The 20,929-nt window shown below is 37.9% G+C and overlaps 1 protein-coding gene across 19 annotated transcripts in view; it reads left to right on the top strand.

Moving 5' to 3' along the window:
* Positions 1-868: 868 nt before the first annotated feature.
* The window catches only part of CDC42BPA (CDC42 binding protein kinase alpha), a 324,270-nt gene continuing 304,209 nt past the window's right edge, over positions 869-20,929 (top strand). For 14 of the 19 annotated variants that reach the window (XM_031655196.1, XM_031655180.1, XM_031655161.1 and 11 more), the window contains exon 1: positions 2,060-2,344. In XM_031655196.1, coding sequence (XP_031511056.1) covers positions 2,167-2,344 — 178 coding nt within the window. In that variant the 5' untranslated portion in view covers positions 2,060-2,166. Of the gene's footprint in view, positions 2,345-20,929 lie in introns of all 19 variants that reach the window. The other 5 variants (XM_031655209.1, XM_021926575.2, XM_031655222.1 and 2 more) reach the window with 2 other exon arrangements.

The following is a 20,929-nucleotide window of genomic DNA, read 5'->3' on the forward strand; positions in this document are numbered from 1 at the left end:
CGCGTGCACACGGGGGTGTAGGTTTGATGACAGCGGTGAACTGCCTTGACTGCCTTCACAGGCTGAATCCCCCGCAGGCGGTAACCATGGCTAGGGAAAAACAGGCAGCCGCTAGGACAGTTCTGCAGGAGACACTATCAGGCTCCCGAAGGGAAACTTTTGGGAATGGAGATGGGGGATTCCATCCTTTGCGTGCAGACCCAAGACTTCGATGGTAGCGCGGACAAGTCTGTCATTGTTTTTGTCCTGGGAAATGACACACGAAGTGCTGTAATTAGATAACTCAGAAATGATTATTCTGGAGTGTGCGCGAACCGAATCTGGGGGGTGGGTGGGGAGCAGGTAAGGGGCTGAGAGGCTTCGTCTTCTCCAGCTCTGTCGGAAGCCTAAAGCCCGCTGCTTCTGGGCGCCTTTAACAAACGCGCCAGACAGGTGATGTCTCCGAGGACTAGGCAGGAGCCCCGCTTTGCTATCTGCACCAGAAGCCTCGGGGAGCCGGGGCCACGGCGCAGCGGTGGCGCAGTTTCCACCCTGCGCCCCGTCCTGCCGCAGCTCCCGGCGCGGCCCGGTCATCCCGCCTCCATATGCTCCGCCACCGCCGCCCGGGCCTTCCCCAGCCCTCCCGCAGCTCCGCATTCCACGCTGCGGTAACCGCAGCCTCGCCGCCGAGGCGGTCCCCACCCCTCCTCTCCGGCTGGCGCAACCACTCGCGCCCAGAGCCCGCGCCCCCTTGGGGGCCTCCGCTGGGCGCGCCGGCCGGACCCCGCCCGGCTTGGCCGCCGGCTGGGGCTGAGGCTCGGGCAGGGCGGGGGCGGGGAGTGGAGGGCGTGTGCGCGCGCGTGTGCCGGGGCCGGGGGGCCAGGCCGCCATATTGGATCCAGACTCGTTCGTCAGCCTCCGCCTGCGTGCGGCGGGACTGGAGGAGCCTCGCGGAACCCAGGGCGCGGGCGCGAGAGGAGAGGGAAGGCGGGGGAGGGCTGGAAGGGAGAGGAAGGGAGTGGTTGGGAGCCGGACTGCCGCAGCCTCTGGTCTCCTCAGCCGCGGAAGCGACCCCTCCTCCTGCGCCTCGGCCGCCTCCCTCCTCGCTGAGGAAAGATGCCCTTAGCCCAGGGGTGTGAAGAAGGGGGAGAAGTAGCTGCCAGAGCCGCCCGCGCCGCCGCCGCAGCTGCTGCGGCTCTTGTCCTTTGAATTCAGAGAAGCACCCCCCCTCGCCTGGGGCGTCGGGAGCCTCCGGGCGCGGCGGCCGCGGTGTGGGTGTGGGGGAGACGGGGAATCTCTGCCTGGCGCGGCGCGGCTCGGCCCACGAGTGACCACCGACATGGAGCGGGCTTGGGCGGCCAAGTAGCCCCTTCGGAGCCCGGTGCCAGTGCCGCCCGCAGCCCGCCTTCCACCCCCGGCCGCGCCGCCGTTCAGGCCCTAGGGAGAAGCCTGGAGAAAAATGAAGAGTTTTCACTGGAATCCGTTGAAAATAGGACTGACTGCAAAGCCTTAAAAAAGAAGGACCTCGGGAGGAGAAACGAAAAGCGTCCTCCGGGCAAGACTTGGCGTGCTCCGAGCCGAGGGGCTGTTCAGGGACCTCGCCCCCTCCCTTTCCCGCTGGAGAAATTGCCGCTGATGCACTATCCAAGTGGTGGTTGGGAGGATTTGCAGCAACATATTTGGTTTTCCCTCCCCCTTCTATGCATTCTGTTTTTTTCTCCCTTTTCTGTTTTTCTTCCCGGGAAGTGAATTGCTGATGCAAATCGGACTTTATTCATTAGTGATGCAACTGGATTCGTTTCAGGATTACGTTGCACGAGTTGAATTTTGAATGAAGGAGAAGAGTTTTTTTTTTTTTAAAGAAGTGTTGACTCTCTAGTTCGTTGTACTTTTAATTATTTTATTTAAATATACGACTTAATTGTATTATTCTTTAAAAAATGCATTAAGTATATATTTTATGGTAATTTACCCTCAAAATATATGTATATGGGTGAAATTGAAGACGCTTCAGTTAAGTGAGGTTACCGGTGTGTTGGATGTTTAATTCAGCACCAGCATTGCATGACAGTTGTTTGAATAACAAGTGGTTTATTTTTAAAACCATACCTTTTAAAATTTAGGTTCAGATAATAGTAAAAGTCATCATAATAATTTAAAGGAAAACCAGCAGAAATCGAAGCAAACATGTCTGGAGAAGTGCGTTTGAGGCAGTTGGAGCAGTTTATTTTGGACGGGCCCGCTCAGACCAATGGGCAGTGCTTCAGTGTGGAGACATTACTGGATATACTTATCTGTCTTTATGATGAATGCAATAATTCTCCATTGAGAAGAGAGAAGAACATTCTCGAATACCTAGAATGGGGTAAGTTTGTAATTTTTAGATAAACTCTTAATCGTTAGCTGGTCATTATGATTTAATTGGTATAGAGAGTTATGAGTAAACTCCGTTGAAAGAAAAAATACAATAAAAAAATAGACACTAGTTATTCAAGATTTCTGCTAGTTTTTGGTAAATATTTTCCCAGGAGTAGAACTGTGCTGCTCAATTGTTACCTTGATTTAAGGCCTAGCTAATGTGGAACTTGGCGATGAAGAACTTACATTTTTAGGTCAACAGTAAGATATTTTAAATCAATTCTGTGATGGGCAAAAGTGGATTATTGGTTACAGCTGCCTAATACATGGCACTGTAATAGTCCTTCATTTGAAAGGCATTTATTGGTGGAAACATTCAGATTATGGAAATTATTCTCAAAATGGGAGGAGATATAATATCTGTGTTTACCTTAGGTCAACAGGAAGCTGAAGGTGGTGATCAGTGGGTTTTTTTCATCTCTACATAGTACAAGCAAAGGAAACTGCTAAACATGGACTTTCCAAAAATTATGTTTGTAAGATTAAATGACATAAATAGTTTTAAAATTTTGTGATAGTAGTTGATGGAGAATGTTTGGGGGCAGCTTACACTTGAGAGATTTTACTCTAATTTAAATCTAAACTGGTTAGATTTTTGGCTTCATTCTTCTAAATATAGATGTGATTTAGAAGACCTACTGTATTGGAATAGATCAATGATGTGAGCAAACGCTCCATGACCTTCAAGCTTGAGGGCTTGGCTCAAGTTCTTCAGCGTCTCCTGTTATATACAGGGTACACTCTAACGTCCAGAAATTCACTGTTGCAGTAAGCAAGCATCGTCACCCAGATCTGTCTGTAGTAGTGGTACGTTGGCTTTTGAAGGATTTTGGCCGAATATTATTTTGTACCTTTGGAAATCTAATTTTAGTTTGTTCTTATGCTAAGTTCTTATGCTAAAATATCTTCGTTCCCAAGTAAAACTTTATTTTCCTGAGGTAAAAGTCAGGTGCTGATTGTGTCTTTTTTTTTTTGGATTTGAAATTTATTCAAAGTTAGTTTCTCAGGTAAACCACTGATCCAAGAATGCCTATAAGTAATAACCTTTTTCCATTTGCCAGTATAAGAAGATTTCTAGCAAAGTGATGTCATAAGGTTTAAAAAATATGTAAATGTGAGTAGAATAACTCTTCAAAACAGACTGCCAGACTCACCCTGGGAATGTAAGCAATCTAAACCATCTTTCAAGTAACTTCTCACTTAAGAGCGAGACAGTTTTGACTTTGGTACTGGTTTTGTGAGTATATGTCTTTTATATGTTGAATAAAATATTTTGTAAAGCATATGTAGTTTTACATCCCATGTCTCTCAAATTCAGAAATTCTGTAATGTTAATTTTTTTTTTTTTTTTTTTGAGACTTAAAGGGTTTTGGTACTTTTAGAGTTGGAACCTGAGTTCTTAAGTTATGGTTCCTTAGTGATACTCTAGTCTGTGATTTTTGTCATTTAGTGAATTCTTTCCTATCTGTGAAGCTATGGGAGAACTGTATGTACCAGTAGTAAATATAATTTTAAATGATTTATGACAAAGAGAAAACTGTATTCTCCACTGCCTTCTGATTATTAGAGTTTAGGTAAGTAGTTTTATGCTATGAGATATTTTGCTGTGCTAGAATAATTTATATGTATTTTCCATTAAAGTATGTTTTTCTTGGATGTCGTTTCTTATATATCTATAAAAACACCTCGTTTATATATATTTTCATATAAGCCAAATATCAAATAAGTATTTGGCTGAATTTTATTTTTATTAGTGTAGAAGTTTGGATAAGGAGTAAGAAAAGAAAGAATGGAAAAGGCTGTCAGGAGTTGTGTAGTGAGTAGTGTTTGATGTCTTTAAGTTATTTGAGAATTTAGATTAAGAATGCCAGTCTCTTTAAGAATTGAAATAGATCATATGTTCTTCATATGAATTGATTACTACATTTTGGGGAAATGTCCTATTTTATTTTAATTACCTAACAATATGTGAAAATCAGTTAAGACTACGAATATTTCCAGATTGTGAATTGACCTCAGTTAAATGTTTTAAACATTATTTTTTGGGACTCTGGTGGAAATTTACAGGGATTGTTGTTGGGGTTAAATTTGGTAGTTTAGATTTGCCTTAAATGGTGTAATTTTAAGTTTGATTTTTAATAATTCAAAAAATATCCTTTTATTTAAATATTTAAAAGATTATTTGCAACAGGAACACAGTATAAATAATACAATTTCTTACATATTTGTGTTCATTATTTATATTAATGAAAGTGTCAGCTAGATGCTACTTATTTTTATGCTGATGATAGATTACTCTTAGATGGAGTCAGCCAAGATTCTTACCGGCTGTATTCAGCTTCATTTATATCAATTTCATTTTATTCCTAGTTTTAGTCCATTTTATTTTTATATTGGTACAGTTAATGTTTTGTTCATAGCAGTATCATGACAATAAGAAAACTGACAATTCAAAGTCAGATACGTTGTTTTTCTTTGACAGCATTTGTTGCTTTTGGTGCTGATGGCTTGAGGGAGGAAATAAGTGGAAAGAGAAAGAGGATTAAGCCAATGAGCACTAGAGCACGGGAATAAAAGTGCTTTAAGACTATAGATCACATTTAAATTTAATAAGATGTATTATTTTTATTTATAGTAAATAATATTTGAAAGACTTTTGTCTGCTTAGTTTTAAGTTGTTGAAATGATTATGTATGTTTGTGTATACAATAATAGTCTGGGTGTCAGCATAACTCTAGAATAAATTACAGTGGAGTTGTAGAAGTAAAGATAACTTCCACATTGTAAACTAATTTGCTAGTAATGACTGAATTAGTATATCATTATTAAATCAGCCACACCCTACTTTTAAATGGGAAATTGGAATTTTAGGGAATTACTTACCAATTTACTTAATAAATGTAAGATAATATTACTTAATACAAAATAAATATGCAAGGCTGTCTGTATGTGGATAACTGTATTTTGATGGTTTTTGAATATTGGACTTTGTAACATAGAAATTATCACTAAAAGTAATTTTATAGCTTTTTCAGATTTTATATATACATAGAGAATAGTCTGTTTAATAAATTTGTACCTAGAACATATCAGCAGGTACTATGCTTTAAGCTTTTCTTTTTATTAGAATAGTCATAAAGCTGTTCACTTTTTTTTTTTTTTTTACACGAGGGTTAATTAAGTGAGGTGTTGATGGATCTGTATCTTTTCTAGGATACTTTAGTTCTTCACATCTGCTGTTCCTCATTGTTAGCTTTTCCTGAGTAGAATTTATTAATCAGTTCGAATTATCAAAATGTTCATTTGATACAGATGATTACATTTATTTTATTTAAGTTCTCAACTAGGATAATCAGCAATATTGGTTGGGTCCTTGTTTCCTTTATACTAGCCACCTAATATTCTATTCTAGGAATGATAATGAGTAAGTGCAATGATTTTATCCAGTACAATGCTGGCACATGGTAGAAGCATGTTCAGTAAGTGTAATGGCTATTATTATAATATTTCTATTTGTCTCTCTCTTTTTAAGAGAAATTACACTTAGAGGTAGTTGCCGGAAGATACTGGTTACTGGCATTCATGATGGAATAGCGTAAGAGTGATGCTGTTGATAAAATTACATCTAGGAAAAATTCCCTAGAAAGTAGAGTGAACTTAGATATAATGAACTAGTGCTGGCAAGCCCTAAAGTCTTTGAAATACTTGATGTTCATTAGTAATTTTTTTTGTTTTTAGGAACATCACCCTTTTTATTTTATGTATTGATTTATTTTAGAGACAGAGTTGTATTATAATTTTTTTGTTTTTAGGAGCATCACCCTTTTTATTTTATGTATTGATTTATTTTAGAGACAGGGTTGTATTAGTCTATTCTCGCATTGCTATAAAGAACTACCTAAGACTGAGTAATTTACAGAGAAAAGAAGTTTGATTGGCTCACAGTTCCGCAGGCTACAGGAGGCATCCATGGGAGGCCTCTGGAAACTTGCAATCATGGTAAAAGGCAAAGGGGAAGCAGATCCCGTCCTACGTGGCTGGAGTGGGAGGAAGAGAGGGAAGGAGGAGATGCTACACGCTTTTAAACAACCAGATCTTGTGAGAACTCACTCACTATCACAAGAACACAAAGGGGAAGTCTGCCCCCATGATCTAGTCACCTCCCACCAGGTCCCTCCTCCAACGCTGGGATTACAGTTTGACATGAGATTTGGGTGAGGGCACAAATCCAAACCATGTCAAGGGTCTTACTATGTTGCCTAGGCTGGTCTTGAACTCCTGGACTCAGAGATCCTCCCACCTCAGCCTCCTGAGGAGCTGGGATTACAGACAGGCACCACCACACCCAGCTTTTTTAAAGAAATAATCTATTGCTTTATGAGTGAAAACAGGAGGTCAGGATTAACACTTTAGGAATGTTAGAAATATATTTATTTTATATGGAAATGTAAGGCATACCTTAGTATAGCAGTATATAAAAATAAATAGTGCAGTATGTTGGAAATTTTATGAAATGTCCCGTAATTCCTAGGACTTGAATACTATAACACAGTAAGCTCAGGCTATTTTAGGATAAAATAACTTAGCTCAAATAAATATTTTATTGTACCACACTTCCATGCCAATCAAAAATTTGTTCCCTGATCATTTTCTTATTTGGTACATTTATTGACAGTATGTTATCTATGTAGCTCATTGTTTTCTCCTGCTGGTTGTGATAGGTTTTAAAATCAATTATTAAGTCTAACCAGCATTTAAAAAATTAAAGACTAGAATAGAAAATACAAAGTACATCAAATGCAGGAGTAAGTATTGTTGTGCAAAACATTGTGTTTTTCTGTATTTCTTGTTCCCATACTTCTTACTATAGGTTGAGATAAAAAGAGTTTGAAATACCTCAGTGTAGGTGCAGCTATACTGTGTTGACTGTTAAACAGTGAAAATATTATAGACAGTTGATTTTATCAAAAAGGGCACACAATAGATTAGGGACTTACTCAAGCACCTAGTGAAGGGAAAGGGTAGGTATGGACAAGATGTAGACTTGGAAATAGATGGGAAGAGGAGACATGGGGTAGGGAGAACATGAGAGTGAGTAGGGAGAGGGAGATAGAGAATGAGAATGAAGACCGTGTTCCCGAGTTGCTGCTTCAGTCTGACTTGTTGAATGACTGGGTATTTTTAATTTAAAAGAACTTAACGGGCAGAGGAGTTAATTTCACTCTTTTGTATTTCTTGCGATGATTTATTGTCTCTTCCTTTGTCATTTTCCTTTTCTGACTTTGGGCTAATGGGCGTTGACTTTGATTGATTGTCAGAGGTATATAAGTTTTTGAGTTTGAGTGATAACCATATGACCTATAAACAAGGGTAGTAGTTTCTTGGTTTTAGCTTCCCATCACTTCAGCCGAACTCTAGGGTAGATGTAGGTGAGGATTTGCTAGTTCCATCAGATTTTTTCCCATCCCTTGTTGCTCAGGAAACTGCCAGTGATAGGGACTTCAGGTTTTAGGTATCGAGGACCAAGAATTGCTTAGCTCCTGTTGCCCTATCTTGATGGGTCAAGAAGTCTTATCATAATAATTATTATGAAAGACCATCATGGCTTACTACAGCCTCAACCTCCTGGGCTCAGGTGATCCTCCTGTCTCAGCTTCTGAAGTAGCTGGAGCTACAGGCAAGTGCCACCATGCCTAGCTAATTAAAAAAAATTTTTTGTGTGTGGAGATGGGGGTCTCATTATGTTGCCCTGGCTGGTCCCAAACTCCTGACCTCAAGCTATCCACCTGCCTTGGGCTTCCAAAGTGTTGGAATTGCAAGTGTGATCCTCTGCACCTGGTGTGATTTTTGTTTTTGAATTACCCACACTGTAAGTATAGATCATCCCAGACACAAGTTTTTTGTTGTATATAAAAAACTCCTTTCCAAATCAAGGGGGCTTCCTTTTCTTCCCCATTAATGGTGAGTAGAGCTCCAGGATTATTCTATCTAGCTAGCTTCTACACACTTCCTTCCTATGACTGTCATCTCTTTTTCTAGTCAGTAGGTGGGGAATGGCTAACCTTCTATTGGCTAGTGTTTCTTTTATCTGTCATGGTATGAGAGCAGCACTTTAGCTTTCATGTTAACGGGACACAAAGACCTGGCTTCCCCTTTCCAATCCCACTGTTTGCCTTTATTCTTCCTCATGGAACTGTTTGCTTCTCTTTTGGGATTAGGGCCTCTTCACTCTAACCTCCCTCCCTAGTTTCAAAGTGTATTCTGGAAATCCATGGGATATTTAATAAATGCTTGGGCAAGGGGAAAGGTTTATATGAATAAATCAATTTGGGAGACGATTTTAGACAACATTTAATGTTAAAAATACGGCAGATTATCCTAGAATTTATGAAGTTTATCTGACTATGGAATAAGCTTTTTTTCAGAGCGTCTGGAGGATGGCTGGCAACCAGTGTTTCATAGAATACACTTTGGGAAATGTTCTTCCAGTATAAGGTCATGGTTTTCCTTGTAACTTCCTGAGTTGCAGGGTTAGAAAGAAATATTGAGAGATATTTGGGTTATTGTGTGGATTGGAGAGAGAATCCAAATCTGAGTAAGTTGTTTTACTTAGTGGCTGTGAACTTCATTTTCTGTGTGAAAGTCATGTGCACTGAAAGATAAATTTAATCATGTTGGAATAACATGAGTGATGCTGTTGGTAAAATTACATCTAAGAAAAGCACCCTAAAAAGTAGAGTGAAATTTGACATCATAATGAACCAGTGCTGTCAACTCCTAAACTCCTTGAAATTACTAAACTCCTTGAAATTACTGAGAGATCTCTTAATTATGACCTTTTCCTGCTTTAATTAAACTTGCTTTTCTTTATGTGTAGTCATTCACATTAAATATAGAAATTCTTACTTTTATTTTTTACATCTTTTATTACTATAGATTTTGCAAAACTATTGTCTATCTGAAAAGATTGCATTCATTACTTTGTGATTTTTAAGAGGAAAATATGGACTCATAGTTTTAAAATCCTGTTACAGTGCTAAGTATTGTTTTTTGCCGTGTAACACATTTTTGCTAGGCCATTGGTTTCAGACTTTTGGACTAGTGTGGGAACTTTACTACTATTTATTATATCCATGAAGCACTGTTTCCAGTGCCAGCACCTATTTATATTACTGTTAAGGAAACTAGAAAATATATACTTTTATTAAGGAGAAAACATATATAATTGGTGCTATTTTGGCGTTATGTGAACAATTAAAACTGTGGTTACTGTTAATTTTTGTTCTGGGTTTTGGGGAGGCCAGATAATAATCATAGAGGACAATCTAATTTCATTTTTTAAAGACAAACAGCATATAGGGGAATAAAATTAGTTTTCTCTGTCTTTTTTTTTTTTTTGGTAGAGATAACGTCTCACTGTGTTGCCCAGGCTGGTCTTGAACTCCTAGCCTCAAGCAGTTCAAGCACTTGGCCTCCCCAAAGTGCTGGGATTACAGATGTGAGCAGCCACACCTGGCCTTTTTTCTTTTTTCTGATTTAGATGTATTTTTCTCTTTAACTGTTCCTCACCAGTTCTTCCCACCCCTGATCTAATTATACTGGAAAGTACTATTTATATGGATGAAAACAATCTTTTGAAAAGATTGTGAATTATTTCAGTCATGTACAATCATTTGTTAACTTTCAGTTTTATTTCAGATTGCTTAAACATCACTGTAGGCTTAATCAATGAAAAAAACACCTTTTATTTAGTTTGGTCTTTTCATAGTGATAACACTTAATCCAGTTTCCTTAGAGTTTCCATGGTGAATATCCACAAGTAGAACACCTAACCTGAAATGTTTCTGTTCTAAACCAATATACTGGAAAAGAGCAAGGGGTTTTGGATTAAGACTGACTACTTTGTTTATTAGCTGGGTGATTTAGTTATTTAACCTCCCTATGTCTCTTTGTGAAAAATGGACATAAGACTAATAGTTTACTTTTCTAAAAAGTTAAAAGTTGGTTTAGGATTCTTCCTTTTCTGGTGATTTATAATTGTATTTTGTCAGCTTATTTCCCATTCTGGTTTTTTTTTTTTTTTTTTAAAGAGTTTAAGAGATGGAGTCTCACTCTGTTGCCCAGGCTGGAGTGCAGTGGCGTGATCTCAGCTCACTGCAACTTCCACCTCCCAGGGTCAAGCAATTCTCCTGCCTCAGCCTCCCAAGTAGCTGGGACTACAGGTGCATGCTGCCATGCCCGGCTAATTTTTTTTTTTTGTATTTTAGTAGAGACAAGGTTTCACCATGTTGCCCAGGCTGATCTTGAACTCCTGAACTCAGGCAGTCCACCAGGCTCGGTCTCCCAAAGTGCTGGAATTTTCGGCGTGAGCCACCGTGCCCGGCCTCCCATTCTGCTTTTAAAAATTTCTGTCTAGCCTTATGATAAAGGAATAATTAAAATGACATTTATTGGTAAAAACTGAAATGCATAGCTATACTAAGGATGTAAATAACTGTTTTACTATTAACATACATTCATACCTTACTGATGGTATTTTATTATATTGGGATTGAAGATGCCAATATCTCTGTGTGACTATGCAAAAAAATTTTATAGAATAAGCTTTTTGCATTGGAACATTTTGTTGTTATATAATTATTCTTCAGTAAATATCAAGTTAATGTTCATTCGTCTGCCATCAACAATGAATATGAGATGACTAATAACATTTTATTTTTCTATTTATGTCCAATCTGCGCATCAGTGGTAGAGTTCTGGACTTCAATGCAGAAGGTTAAAATCATCATGAAAAATTATTGATGTGTTGTTCATTTAGGACTTTTTATGTATTAAAGATTTTGCAGCACCCATAAATGTATTTGTGACCTGACAGTACCACAAATGTGTGGTGTGGTATGTAGAAACTTAATGTATACTAGTGTTTCCTAGATTATATTTCAAGAGATATAAATGAATATTCTGAAAATTCAGAGTTCAGTGGATATGTAAGATTGGAAAATAGTGCTTTTTGTATGCCTCTTTGGATATTACAAAGCACGTTATCATAGAAAAAGTTTCAAAAAGTTCAGTGTAGAAACCGTTTAAACTTTGTTTTACCTAGAATTTGCCTGAGTAATTTAACATTGGAACTCCTTATGAAGAACAGCTGACAGAGTTTGGGAAATGCTGGTATATAGTTAACCATAGGTAGTGTGAGAGCCTTTAAATTGGTTGTGTGACAGAAAGTGGTTAATAAATTCTTCTACCACACAAATTGTCACAATTTATATCAATTTCCAAACAAAGGCAAAGGTTTGAAGGTTTGCCTTTATCCTTGCCATGTTTTTTTAGCGTATCTGTTTATGTCATCTAAGCAATATTAAGTTGGTGTGGAGTTTTGCATTGGGTGTGTATATCTTTACAAACAAAGGACAATGAGACTTGATACATGCCTTCGAGGAGTTTATATGTGCAATTCTTGGTTTGCAAAGATGCACCTGCTAACCTAGTGATTTTCTTTTTTTCCAGTAAAGGAAAAACATAAACATAAAACATAATTTATTATGTTCTAATCCAGTACCTCTCTAACCATTGGTACACAATTTGGGATCGATATTGTCATGGCTGTGAAATAGAACAGTGCTAATTAGATTTTATGAAAGTCTTGTAAAAGCAGTATAGTTGTCTTGCTACAGCAAGAATCCCATTCTTAAGTATCATCATTTACTTGGAGTGGCTAATGCAATGCCCCAAGTTGACTCAGATACTATTAAAAGCACTCAAGCATCTACTTAGAAGTGGTATGCCCTGGGATTTAAAAAATACTTGTTTGAAAAGATTAGGAAAAGCCCCCACTATGAAAAGTGACTAAAACCCCTTTTTCAGATTGTGTTGCTAGCTACATGATCTTGCCCTGAGCTAAAATCGTAACTAAGAAACATTTAACAACAGACTAAGTTCAGATATGTGAGAAGCTGACATATGATATCATAAAGCTTTTCCATACCCTCTACTTATAGAGATTCTCCTAGAGTTTATGGTTAAAACTACAATAATATTTTCAGGTCTAGTGTAGAATCTGTTTCTGCCTTTTTGCTGTGTGCCTTCGTAATGTGCTACTCAGTTCAGACTAATGCATGCTAAGCTGACAGTTTCTTCTAAGAGTCCTTTGCTGTGTTATGTTGCTTGAAGTTGTGATTAAGTGTGATCATCATATTTGTCTCTTCTGACTCTGTGCCTCTGTTAATCCCAGTTAAGTGTAGTAGCTCATGAGTTCTGGTTTTATTCAACCTCTGTGTGCATCTGACTCAGTTGACTTCTCTGTATGAAACGTGTACAAATGGATTACCTTCCTGGATCTTACTGACCTTGTTAATCATGTTTGTTTTCCCATTAAATGTTAAGCAGTAACAACTTCCTTATTACATGTGCCTCTAACCTGAAAATATTGTGAATTCTACACATCCAGGACCTTTGTAGAAGGAATTAAAAAAAAAAAAAAAAAAAAACCACTTATAACATGGTCCTTTGATCATGTCAACATCCTGCTTAATATACTTCAATAACTACTGAAAGCTTTCAGAATGACATTTGAACTCCTCTTTAGTGTGGCATACAGACTTTTTAATATGATCCTTGTTTACTTCTCTTTTTCTTCACTTTATTTATTTATTTAGTTTTTTGAGATGGAGTCTCGCTCTGTCACCCAGTCTAGAGTGCAATGGCATGATCTTGGCTCACTGCAACCTCCGCCTCCTGGGTTCAAGCGATTCTCCCACCTCAGCCTCCCAAGTAGCTGGGATTATAGGCACCCACCATCATGCCTGGCCAGTTTTTGTATTTTTAGTAGAGTTGGGGTTTCACTATGTTGGCCAGGCCGGTCTCAAACTCCTGACCTCAGGTGATCCACCCGCCTCAGCCTCCCAAAGTGCTGGGATTCCAGGCATGAGTCACCGCTCGCAGCAGATGCTATGATATTTTAATGTCGAAAAGGTGGTGTCAAATTTGATGATGGTGATGAAGAAAATAATTTTCATAATCCTTAAAGTATATGAACTTTGTTGAAAGAGAATAAAGTCGGCTTAATAAGAATAACATCTAAAGGTATGCGAGGACCTAGTAATCCTTGAAAGACCAACCTTAAGAGACTTCTCTGACAGCAAGAAAAATAAAAGAGTAAACAACAAGAAATGAAAAGGAGGTTTCTTGAGACAACAAACCACAATGAAGACATTACACAAATGTGAGTTATTTTTATCCTACCCATTTTGGGATTAAAAGAGTAATCTATAAAGAGTAATGGATTTAAGATTAAAAAATGTTTGCCTCAGCTTCCCAAAGTGATGGGATTACAGGCGTGAGCCACCGTGCCTGGCTTTTTCTTCACTTTAAAACATTTTGAAATAATCTCAAGTTTATAGAAACATTGCAAATATAGTACAATTCTTTTTCCTCTTAAACCATTTGAGAGTAAGTAGCCTACCTAATGCTCTGTCATCCCCAAATATTTTCTGCATTCTTCTGCGTAACCACAATACAACTATTAAAATGAAGAAATTAACATTGATGTATATTGTCATCTAATCTTTAGGGCTGAATTGTTCAGGCAGGAGAAGGGAATGACTACTTATTATGTATGTCTGTGTGTATGTGCAATTTTATATTTATTTTCCACTGTCATCTTAAAAATTATTTAAAGTTCTTTAAGAAATTTACCTATAGTAAAATTCACTTATTTTGGTGTGCATCCTGTGAGTTTTAACAAATGTAAAGTCATGTGACCACTACCATAGTCAAGATACAGAGCAGTTCCATCATCCCTAAAATTCTCTTGTGCTGTTCTTTTGTGCCACACTCATCTTTTACCCCAGCTATAAATGAATTTGACTCTTTTACTCATTAAACCATGACTTTGATCATTCATGACTTTTCATGTATTGGTTAAATTGTTTGGAAATTCCTCTTTCATTGCACCCCATAGGAGACATTTGGTAATGTAGGTTGAATGATTTATGCCATTGTACTTGTTATATGCAAGGCTAGAAGCAATAGCTCTAATCTTGAAACATTGTATGAAACTCGTATTTTTAATGCTAGGGACTTGTTTCTTCTTTGATTTACCCTATTGTAAAAAATTTCAAAGTAATTTTTTTCCTTAAAATTATTTAATAATTAGAAATAGTGATAATAAAAATTCAAAAGTAATTTTTCTGTTTTTTTTTTTTTTTCTTTTTTTTGAGACAGAATCTTGCTTTGTTGCCTAGGCTGGAGTGCAGTGGTGTGATCTTAGCTCACTGCAACTTCCATCTCCTGGGTTTAAGCAATTCTTCTGCCTCAGCCTCCTGAGTAGCTGGGACTACAGACATGTGCCACTATGCCTGGCTAATTTTTGTATTTTTTGTAGAGAGGGGGTATCGCCATGTTGACCAGGCTGGCCTGGAACTCCTGGCCTCAAGTGATCCGCCCACCTTGGCTTCCCAAAGTGCCAGGATTACCGGCATGATTACAGGTGCCACCACATGTGGTCAAAAGTGATTTCTTGTATGAGTAGTCGTTTATTATCCCCTAGCAGTTGGCAGTTTGTAAACAAGTACTTCATGGTGGTAAGGTAAGGAGAAGAGCCGGGCGCGGTGGCTCAAGCCTGTAATCCCAGCACTTTGGGAGGCCGAGACGGGTGGATCACGAGGTCAGGAGATCGAGACCATCCTGGCTTACATGGTGAAACCCCGTCTCTACTAAAAAATACAAAAAACTAGCCGGGCGAGGTGGCGGGCGCCTGTAGTCCCAGCTACTCGGGAGGCTGAGGCGGGAGAATGGCGTGAACCCGGGAGGCGGAGCTTGCTGTGAGCTGAGATCCGGCCACTGCACTCCAGCCTGGGCGACAGAGCGAGACTCCGTCTCAAAAAAAAAAAAAAAAGGGTAAGGAGAAGAGGGTGCTGCTGTTTAAAAGAATAAGGTAAAATGCAGATAATCTCAGATTTTTCAAGGTAAAGGTTCTTGGATTAACTCTGCATTTAACTTTATTTGCACAATGTCCCTCATAAACTTTAGAGTCTGGTGATGATGGATTGAGCATACAAATATAACTTCATTTCCTTCTGCAATTCACTAACACTATAATAAAGTAATTTTTTAAAGAGTCATAAACCTTTAAGGATGGTAAGAGTGGTAGAAGAGACTATAGAAACGAAATTTTGGAAGCTGAAAAGCAGGTAGATGAGTGATAATGACTTAGGAGATCTGAGAAAGTCAAATTCCAAATTAGCAATGGTGAAAATTGAGGACTTGTTCAATTTACTTGGCAGAATCTTCAAAAGTCTTAGAATTGATATCTTTAGGAACCTCTGGAAGTTGAGGTATGGGTAGGGCTAAAGTACAGAGGATTGATTGAGGCTGGTTTAGATGCAGTAGAAACTCTAGAGCCATTCCCCTGTTGAGTGCCATTAGGTTACTTTGTCCCTCTCCTCAAACAAATATTGGATATTCTTAGTACAACAGAGGTTTTCTCGATTGGGCAACATAGGCGTAGTTTATGGTGGACATTTCATATTGAAAATAAGGAGATTGAGTAAATTTATATTCACTTCTACTGCTCCCAGAATGCTGGCAACTAGGCCTTTATCACAAGGACAGGAGATTAGAAGAGTCTTGTATGGAGAATCTGACTCTCCCCAAGAAGAAAGAACTTAGAGATGCAGATATCAGGGGCTTCTCAGTAAAGGGCTCAGGTAGTCACACTACAGTGAGATTTGTTATCAGTGGGTTTCACCCAAGGGTTTGGAGTTTCATGTCATGTTTTAGTTCTCATAATTTAATATGAATGGAAAACTGAGAATTGCCAGACATCTAAGGAAAGGTACAGTCCCACACAAAAAAAGCAAGCCACATGAAACATACTTTTCAGGGAAAGCATAACTTCGAAAAAAGAAATCCCCCCAAAACACCAAATCACATAAAACTATCAGTATTTTCTAGAGATGAGAGAAAATACTGCAGTCATGAAGTCAGGATGCCATAAAAAGGAACAAAAGAGAATGAAAAAAGTTCTTTGAAATTAATATGATAGCTAAAATGAAAACCTCAGTACAAGATTGGAAAGTAGAAGAATGGAGCAAAAAGCCACAGAGAGATAGAAAAGAGGAGATAGAGGAGAAAATTAGAGGACCAATTTAGGAGGCCTGAATAATAATCTGATGAATGATAGGAATTCTAAAAGAGCACTTTGATACAACAGAGGGGAGGAAATCATCAATGAAGTAATTTAAGAAAATGTAGAACCAAAGGGCACGAGTTTCTAGACAGAAGGGGCCTACCAAATACCCAGGTCAGTGGATGAAAATAGATTCATATCAGGGTTCAGAACCAGTACATTCTGGAATTCCTAAAACTCTGGGACAAACAGGAGACCCCAAAAGATTCCAAAGAGTGTGAATACAAAGGATAAGAATCAGAAACACTTTGGCCTTTTCCGCAGCAACACTAGAAGCTAAAAGACAGTGTTAATATTTTGAAGGAAAACAGTTTCTAAACTGAAATTCTATATCCAGCCAAATTCTTAAGTATGAGGGTGGGATAAGGACATTTTTAGGCATGAAGGTGTTAAAAATTCTGTAACCTGTGGGCTACAAATGGTTTACTTAGGATAAGGAGCTTCCCAGGATATGGGACTTGTTCTAAAACCAGGAAAGTCTTAGGCAAACTGGAATGAGTTGTTGCCTTAGCTGCAACTAGATAAAGGAGTGAATGATGAGGAAATAACAGGATATAGGAAGCAGGAGATACAATGCAGGAGAGAGTAGAAAGGATTTCCTAAGACTATAGTGAAGGGAGAATACAAAATGACGACTTTGCACTAAGCATAGAGGTGAACCAAAACAGATAGGATGCAGTTCAGAAGGTTCCAGGACAGACTTAAGTATCTGATATGGATGAACATCTTGAGAGGAGATTTGGAAATCTGGGGAGAATTTAGGTTGCTTAGAAATGAAGCAAATGAGAAAACAATAAGAAAAATAGAAATTTGTTTAGGAAAGGAAAAGTAATAACTTATATGGGTATAGTAATGGAAACACTTAATATTTAACTAAAATTATGCTATAACCATATTGGGAGGATGGTATGGAAAGGGAATTTTTTTTTGGTGGAAGTGATAGTAGGTATGGGGCCTAATGTTTTTCCTAAATCTTAAGTGATGATTGAATGTGTATTTATGAATAACTGATAAAAATGAAAATTTAAAAAGCTGTAGTTTTTACAGAATTAAAAAGTCTAAATCCGGCTGGGCACAGTGGCTCATGCCTGTAATCCCAGCACTTTGGGAGGCCGAGGTGGGCAGATCACGAGGTCAAGAGATTGAGACCATCCTAGCCAACATGGTGAAACCCTGTCTCTACTAAAAATACAAAAATTAGCTGAGCGTGGTGGCGCACGCCTGTAGTCCCAGCTACCCTGGAGGCTGAGGCAGGAGAATCGTTTGAACCCAGGAGGGGGAGGTTGCAGTAAGCCGAGATCGTGCCACTGCACTCTCGCCTGGCGACAGAGTGAGACTTCGTCTCAAAAAAAAAAAAAAAAAAAAAAAATGTCTAAATCCTTTACACCTACTTCATTGATCTTATTTTCAAACTTGTGTTTTTCTTTTTGAGGTATTTCTAAGTCCTGTAATCAAGGAGCTCAAAACTGGATACAGCAAATGGGAAATTTGTGTTAGAATTTATGAGAATATTCTTTGAGCAGATCAGTCTTTTTCTTATTTCTCTGTTCTTAAAGATGACAATTTATAAATAGTCTTTATCTGTCTTAAGAGTTTAGTTGATTCCTGAAAAACCTATGTAGGTTAAATTCATTAAGGATACACAGACACTTCTGTGAACACACAGCAAAAGAACACTAACAGAGCAGTGAAGACAATAAATCACACAAATGATATAAATGATGCAAATGATGGATATGATTATTATTTCTTTAAGGAGCTGCCAGGTGCTATGAGGAGGCATCAGAATACATGTCAGCTATACAACCGCAAAGGTAGCTTTGGTTTAGCAGCACTTACCTGCTCTTCTGAAGTTCAAGTTTATCCTTGTAAATGCAAAGAAATGCCGTGTGTGTGTGTGTGTGTGTGTGTGTGTATGTGTGTGTATATATAAATTCTCATAGCTTTTGGGGTACAAGAGGTTTTTGGTTACATGGATGAATTGTATAGTGGTGAAGTCCAAGATTTTAGTACTCTCATCACCTGGGTACTGTATATTTTACCCAATATATAGTTTTTTATCCCTCACCCTCTTCCCTCTACCTTCTGAGTCTCCAACTCCATTATACTTCTCTATCTGCCTTTGTATACCAATAGCTTAGCTCCAACTTACAAGTGAGAACATACGGTATTTGGTTTTCCATTCCTGAGTTACTTCACTTATAATAATGGCCTCCAGCTCCATCCAAGTTGCTGCAGAAGACATTATTTTGTTCTTGTTATGGCTGTGTAGTATTCCATGGTGTGTGTGTGTATGTGTGTGTATATGTGTGTATATTCTTTATCCATACATTGGTTGATGGACACTTAGGTTGGTTCCATATCTTTACAATTGTAAATTGTGGTGCAATAAACATATGTGTGCAGGTGTGTTTTTGATGTAATGACTTATTTTCCTTTGAGTAGATACCCAGTAGTGGGATTGCTTGATCAAATGGTAGATATACTTTTAGTTCTTTAAAAAAAATCTCCTTAAAGTTTTCCATAGAGGTTGTACTAACTGACATTCCCACTAGCAGTGTGTAAGTGTTCCTTTTTCACCACATCCACAGCAACATCTATTGTTTTTGACTTTTTAATAATGAGAAGTGCCTTATATTAAATGAAATTCCTCTTGTAATGAATTTCAACTTCTCCTAGAGAAAATCACTTTAAAATCTAAAGAACTGACCAGCTCTTCCTTTCATGTCTGTTTTAGGGCAGGGTTAAGAGAAGTTTGTTTCGGGGGATTGTTGAACTGTAGGACTCTGAGAAAACTGGTCAGCTTTCTAACTACTCCCAAGTCAGGTTTTCAGAGGATGAGAGTGACATCTTTGCTTACTTTCTCTTTACATTCAGATGCATATTGAAAAACACACCCCAAAAGTAATTATTATTGAATTATGTAATGTTTTTCTTCCTTGTATTAGAAATCATTCTGTTTAGTTTGTTCACTACTTCTGTTGCTCAAGGTCGTTTTTGTTTTCCAGACTGTGGGTCATTTATTTTGTTGGTGATTGCATACCTAAAAATTTATTTTGCATTTTATCTAAAGGGAAAAACATTCAAAATAGTAGCAAAGCCATAAAAAATTTACAGGCTAAATCTGTAATCATTTTAATTTCTAAGTTTAATGTCTTTACTGAGAATCAATAGAATTTAAAGCAGATACTAATCAGTCCATCTAGATAACATTATATATTTACAGCTTAAAATAGGGTTAGGATGAAATATTTATGATAGTTTAGTATATTTTGTTTTCAGTTAGCTATATTACTAAAAAATATGTAAACCATTCCATTTAAAAAAAGAAGTAAAAGAAGATAATGTAATATAACTAGTATTTGGAGATGACAAAGGAATTTTCCCCCCAACGGCAGTACTATTTCCTTTGCAACAGTGTTTCTAATTTATGTTTTAGTTCTCAGATATACAAAGTTGATTTTTGTGAGAGGGTATTAATTTTTTAACAGACAAATTTGATTTTTGAAAACCCTAATTGTTTAGTGTTCATCAACCCTAAGAATTTTTACCTAAAGCTGCTTAAATATTAGTTAAAAAGTTGTTTCATTTTCTTTCCAAAATTCTCTGCACATGGCTCAAACTGTATTTGAGTCTGAATTTCTTTTGAAAATCCAGAAAGCTTTATGAAGAAATGCCAAGAAAATGTTTAGTTCAGATTTACTCTTCTTTCGTAGAAGGACTTTCACTTTAACTGTTTCACTTGATTTATGTTTAATTCTACTCTACAGCTGTCCATTTCTGAAAGTTACCAGCCTCTAGAATGTAAAGAGCTATATATGATTTTATTCTAGCATATTGAGGTGAAGTTATAGATGAAGTTATAGATGTGTTTTGTTCAGCTTAGTTTTGATTAATTTTCCTTTTTTATGGATATTGAATTATCTTTATAATTCAGTGAAAAGGCAATGTTTGAGATATTTTGTGTGCTTTCTTCTCTGTTAAGTTCTCAGTTTTTGTCACTGAAACCTGTAAGCCACTGAGCTGCTGCTGTTTGTATCTACTTATGCCAGATAGTCCTTGGCTTTCATTTGTAAGGATGCAGCAAGCTTTTTGTTATATAGCTTCAACTGGCTTTTTTTCCTTAAAAGAAGCATGTTTTTGCTGGAGAAGTATGAATCCATATTACCAGTTTATTATAAAGGACAAAACCTGGGACAGCCAAATGGAAGTGATGCATAGGGCGGGGTTTAGGGTAAGGGAGTAGAGGGGGAGGATTTCCATGCCCTCCTTAATAAATTTTCTTCTGAGTTTTCAGGTTATAGCACCAACATACTAATGACACTAGCTAGTTTATATACA

This window comes from Papio anubis, chromosome 1 (assembly GCF_008728515.1).
Source record: "Papio anubis isolate 15944 chromosome 1, Panubis1.0, whole genome shotgun sequence".
NCBI classification, from domain to species: domain Eukaryota; kingdom Metazoa; phylum Chordata; class Mammalia; order Primates; family Cercopithecidae; genus Papio; species Papio anubis.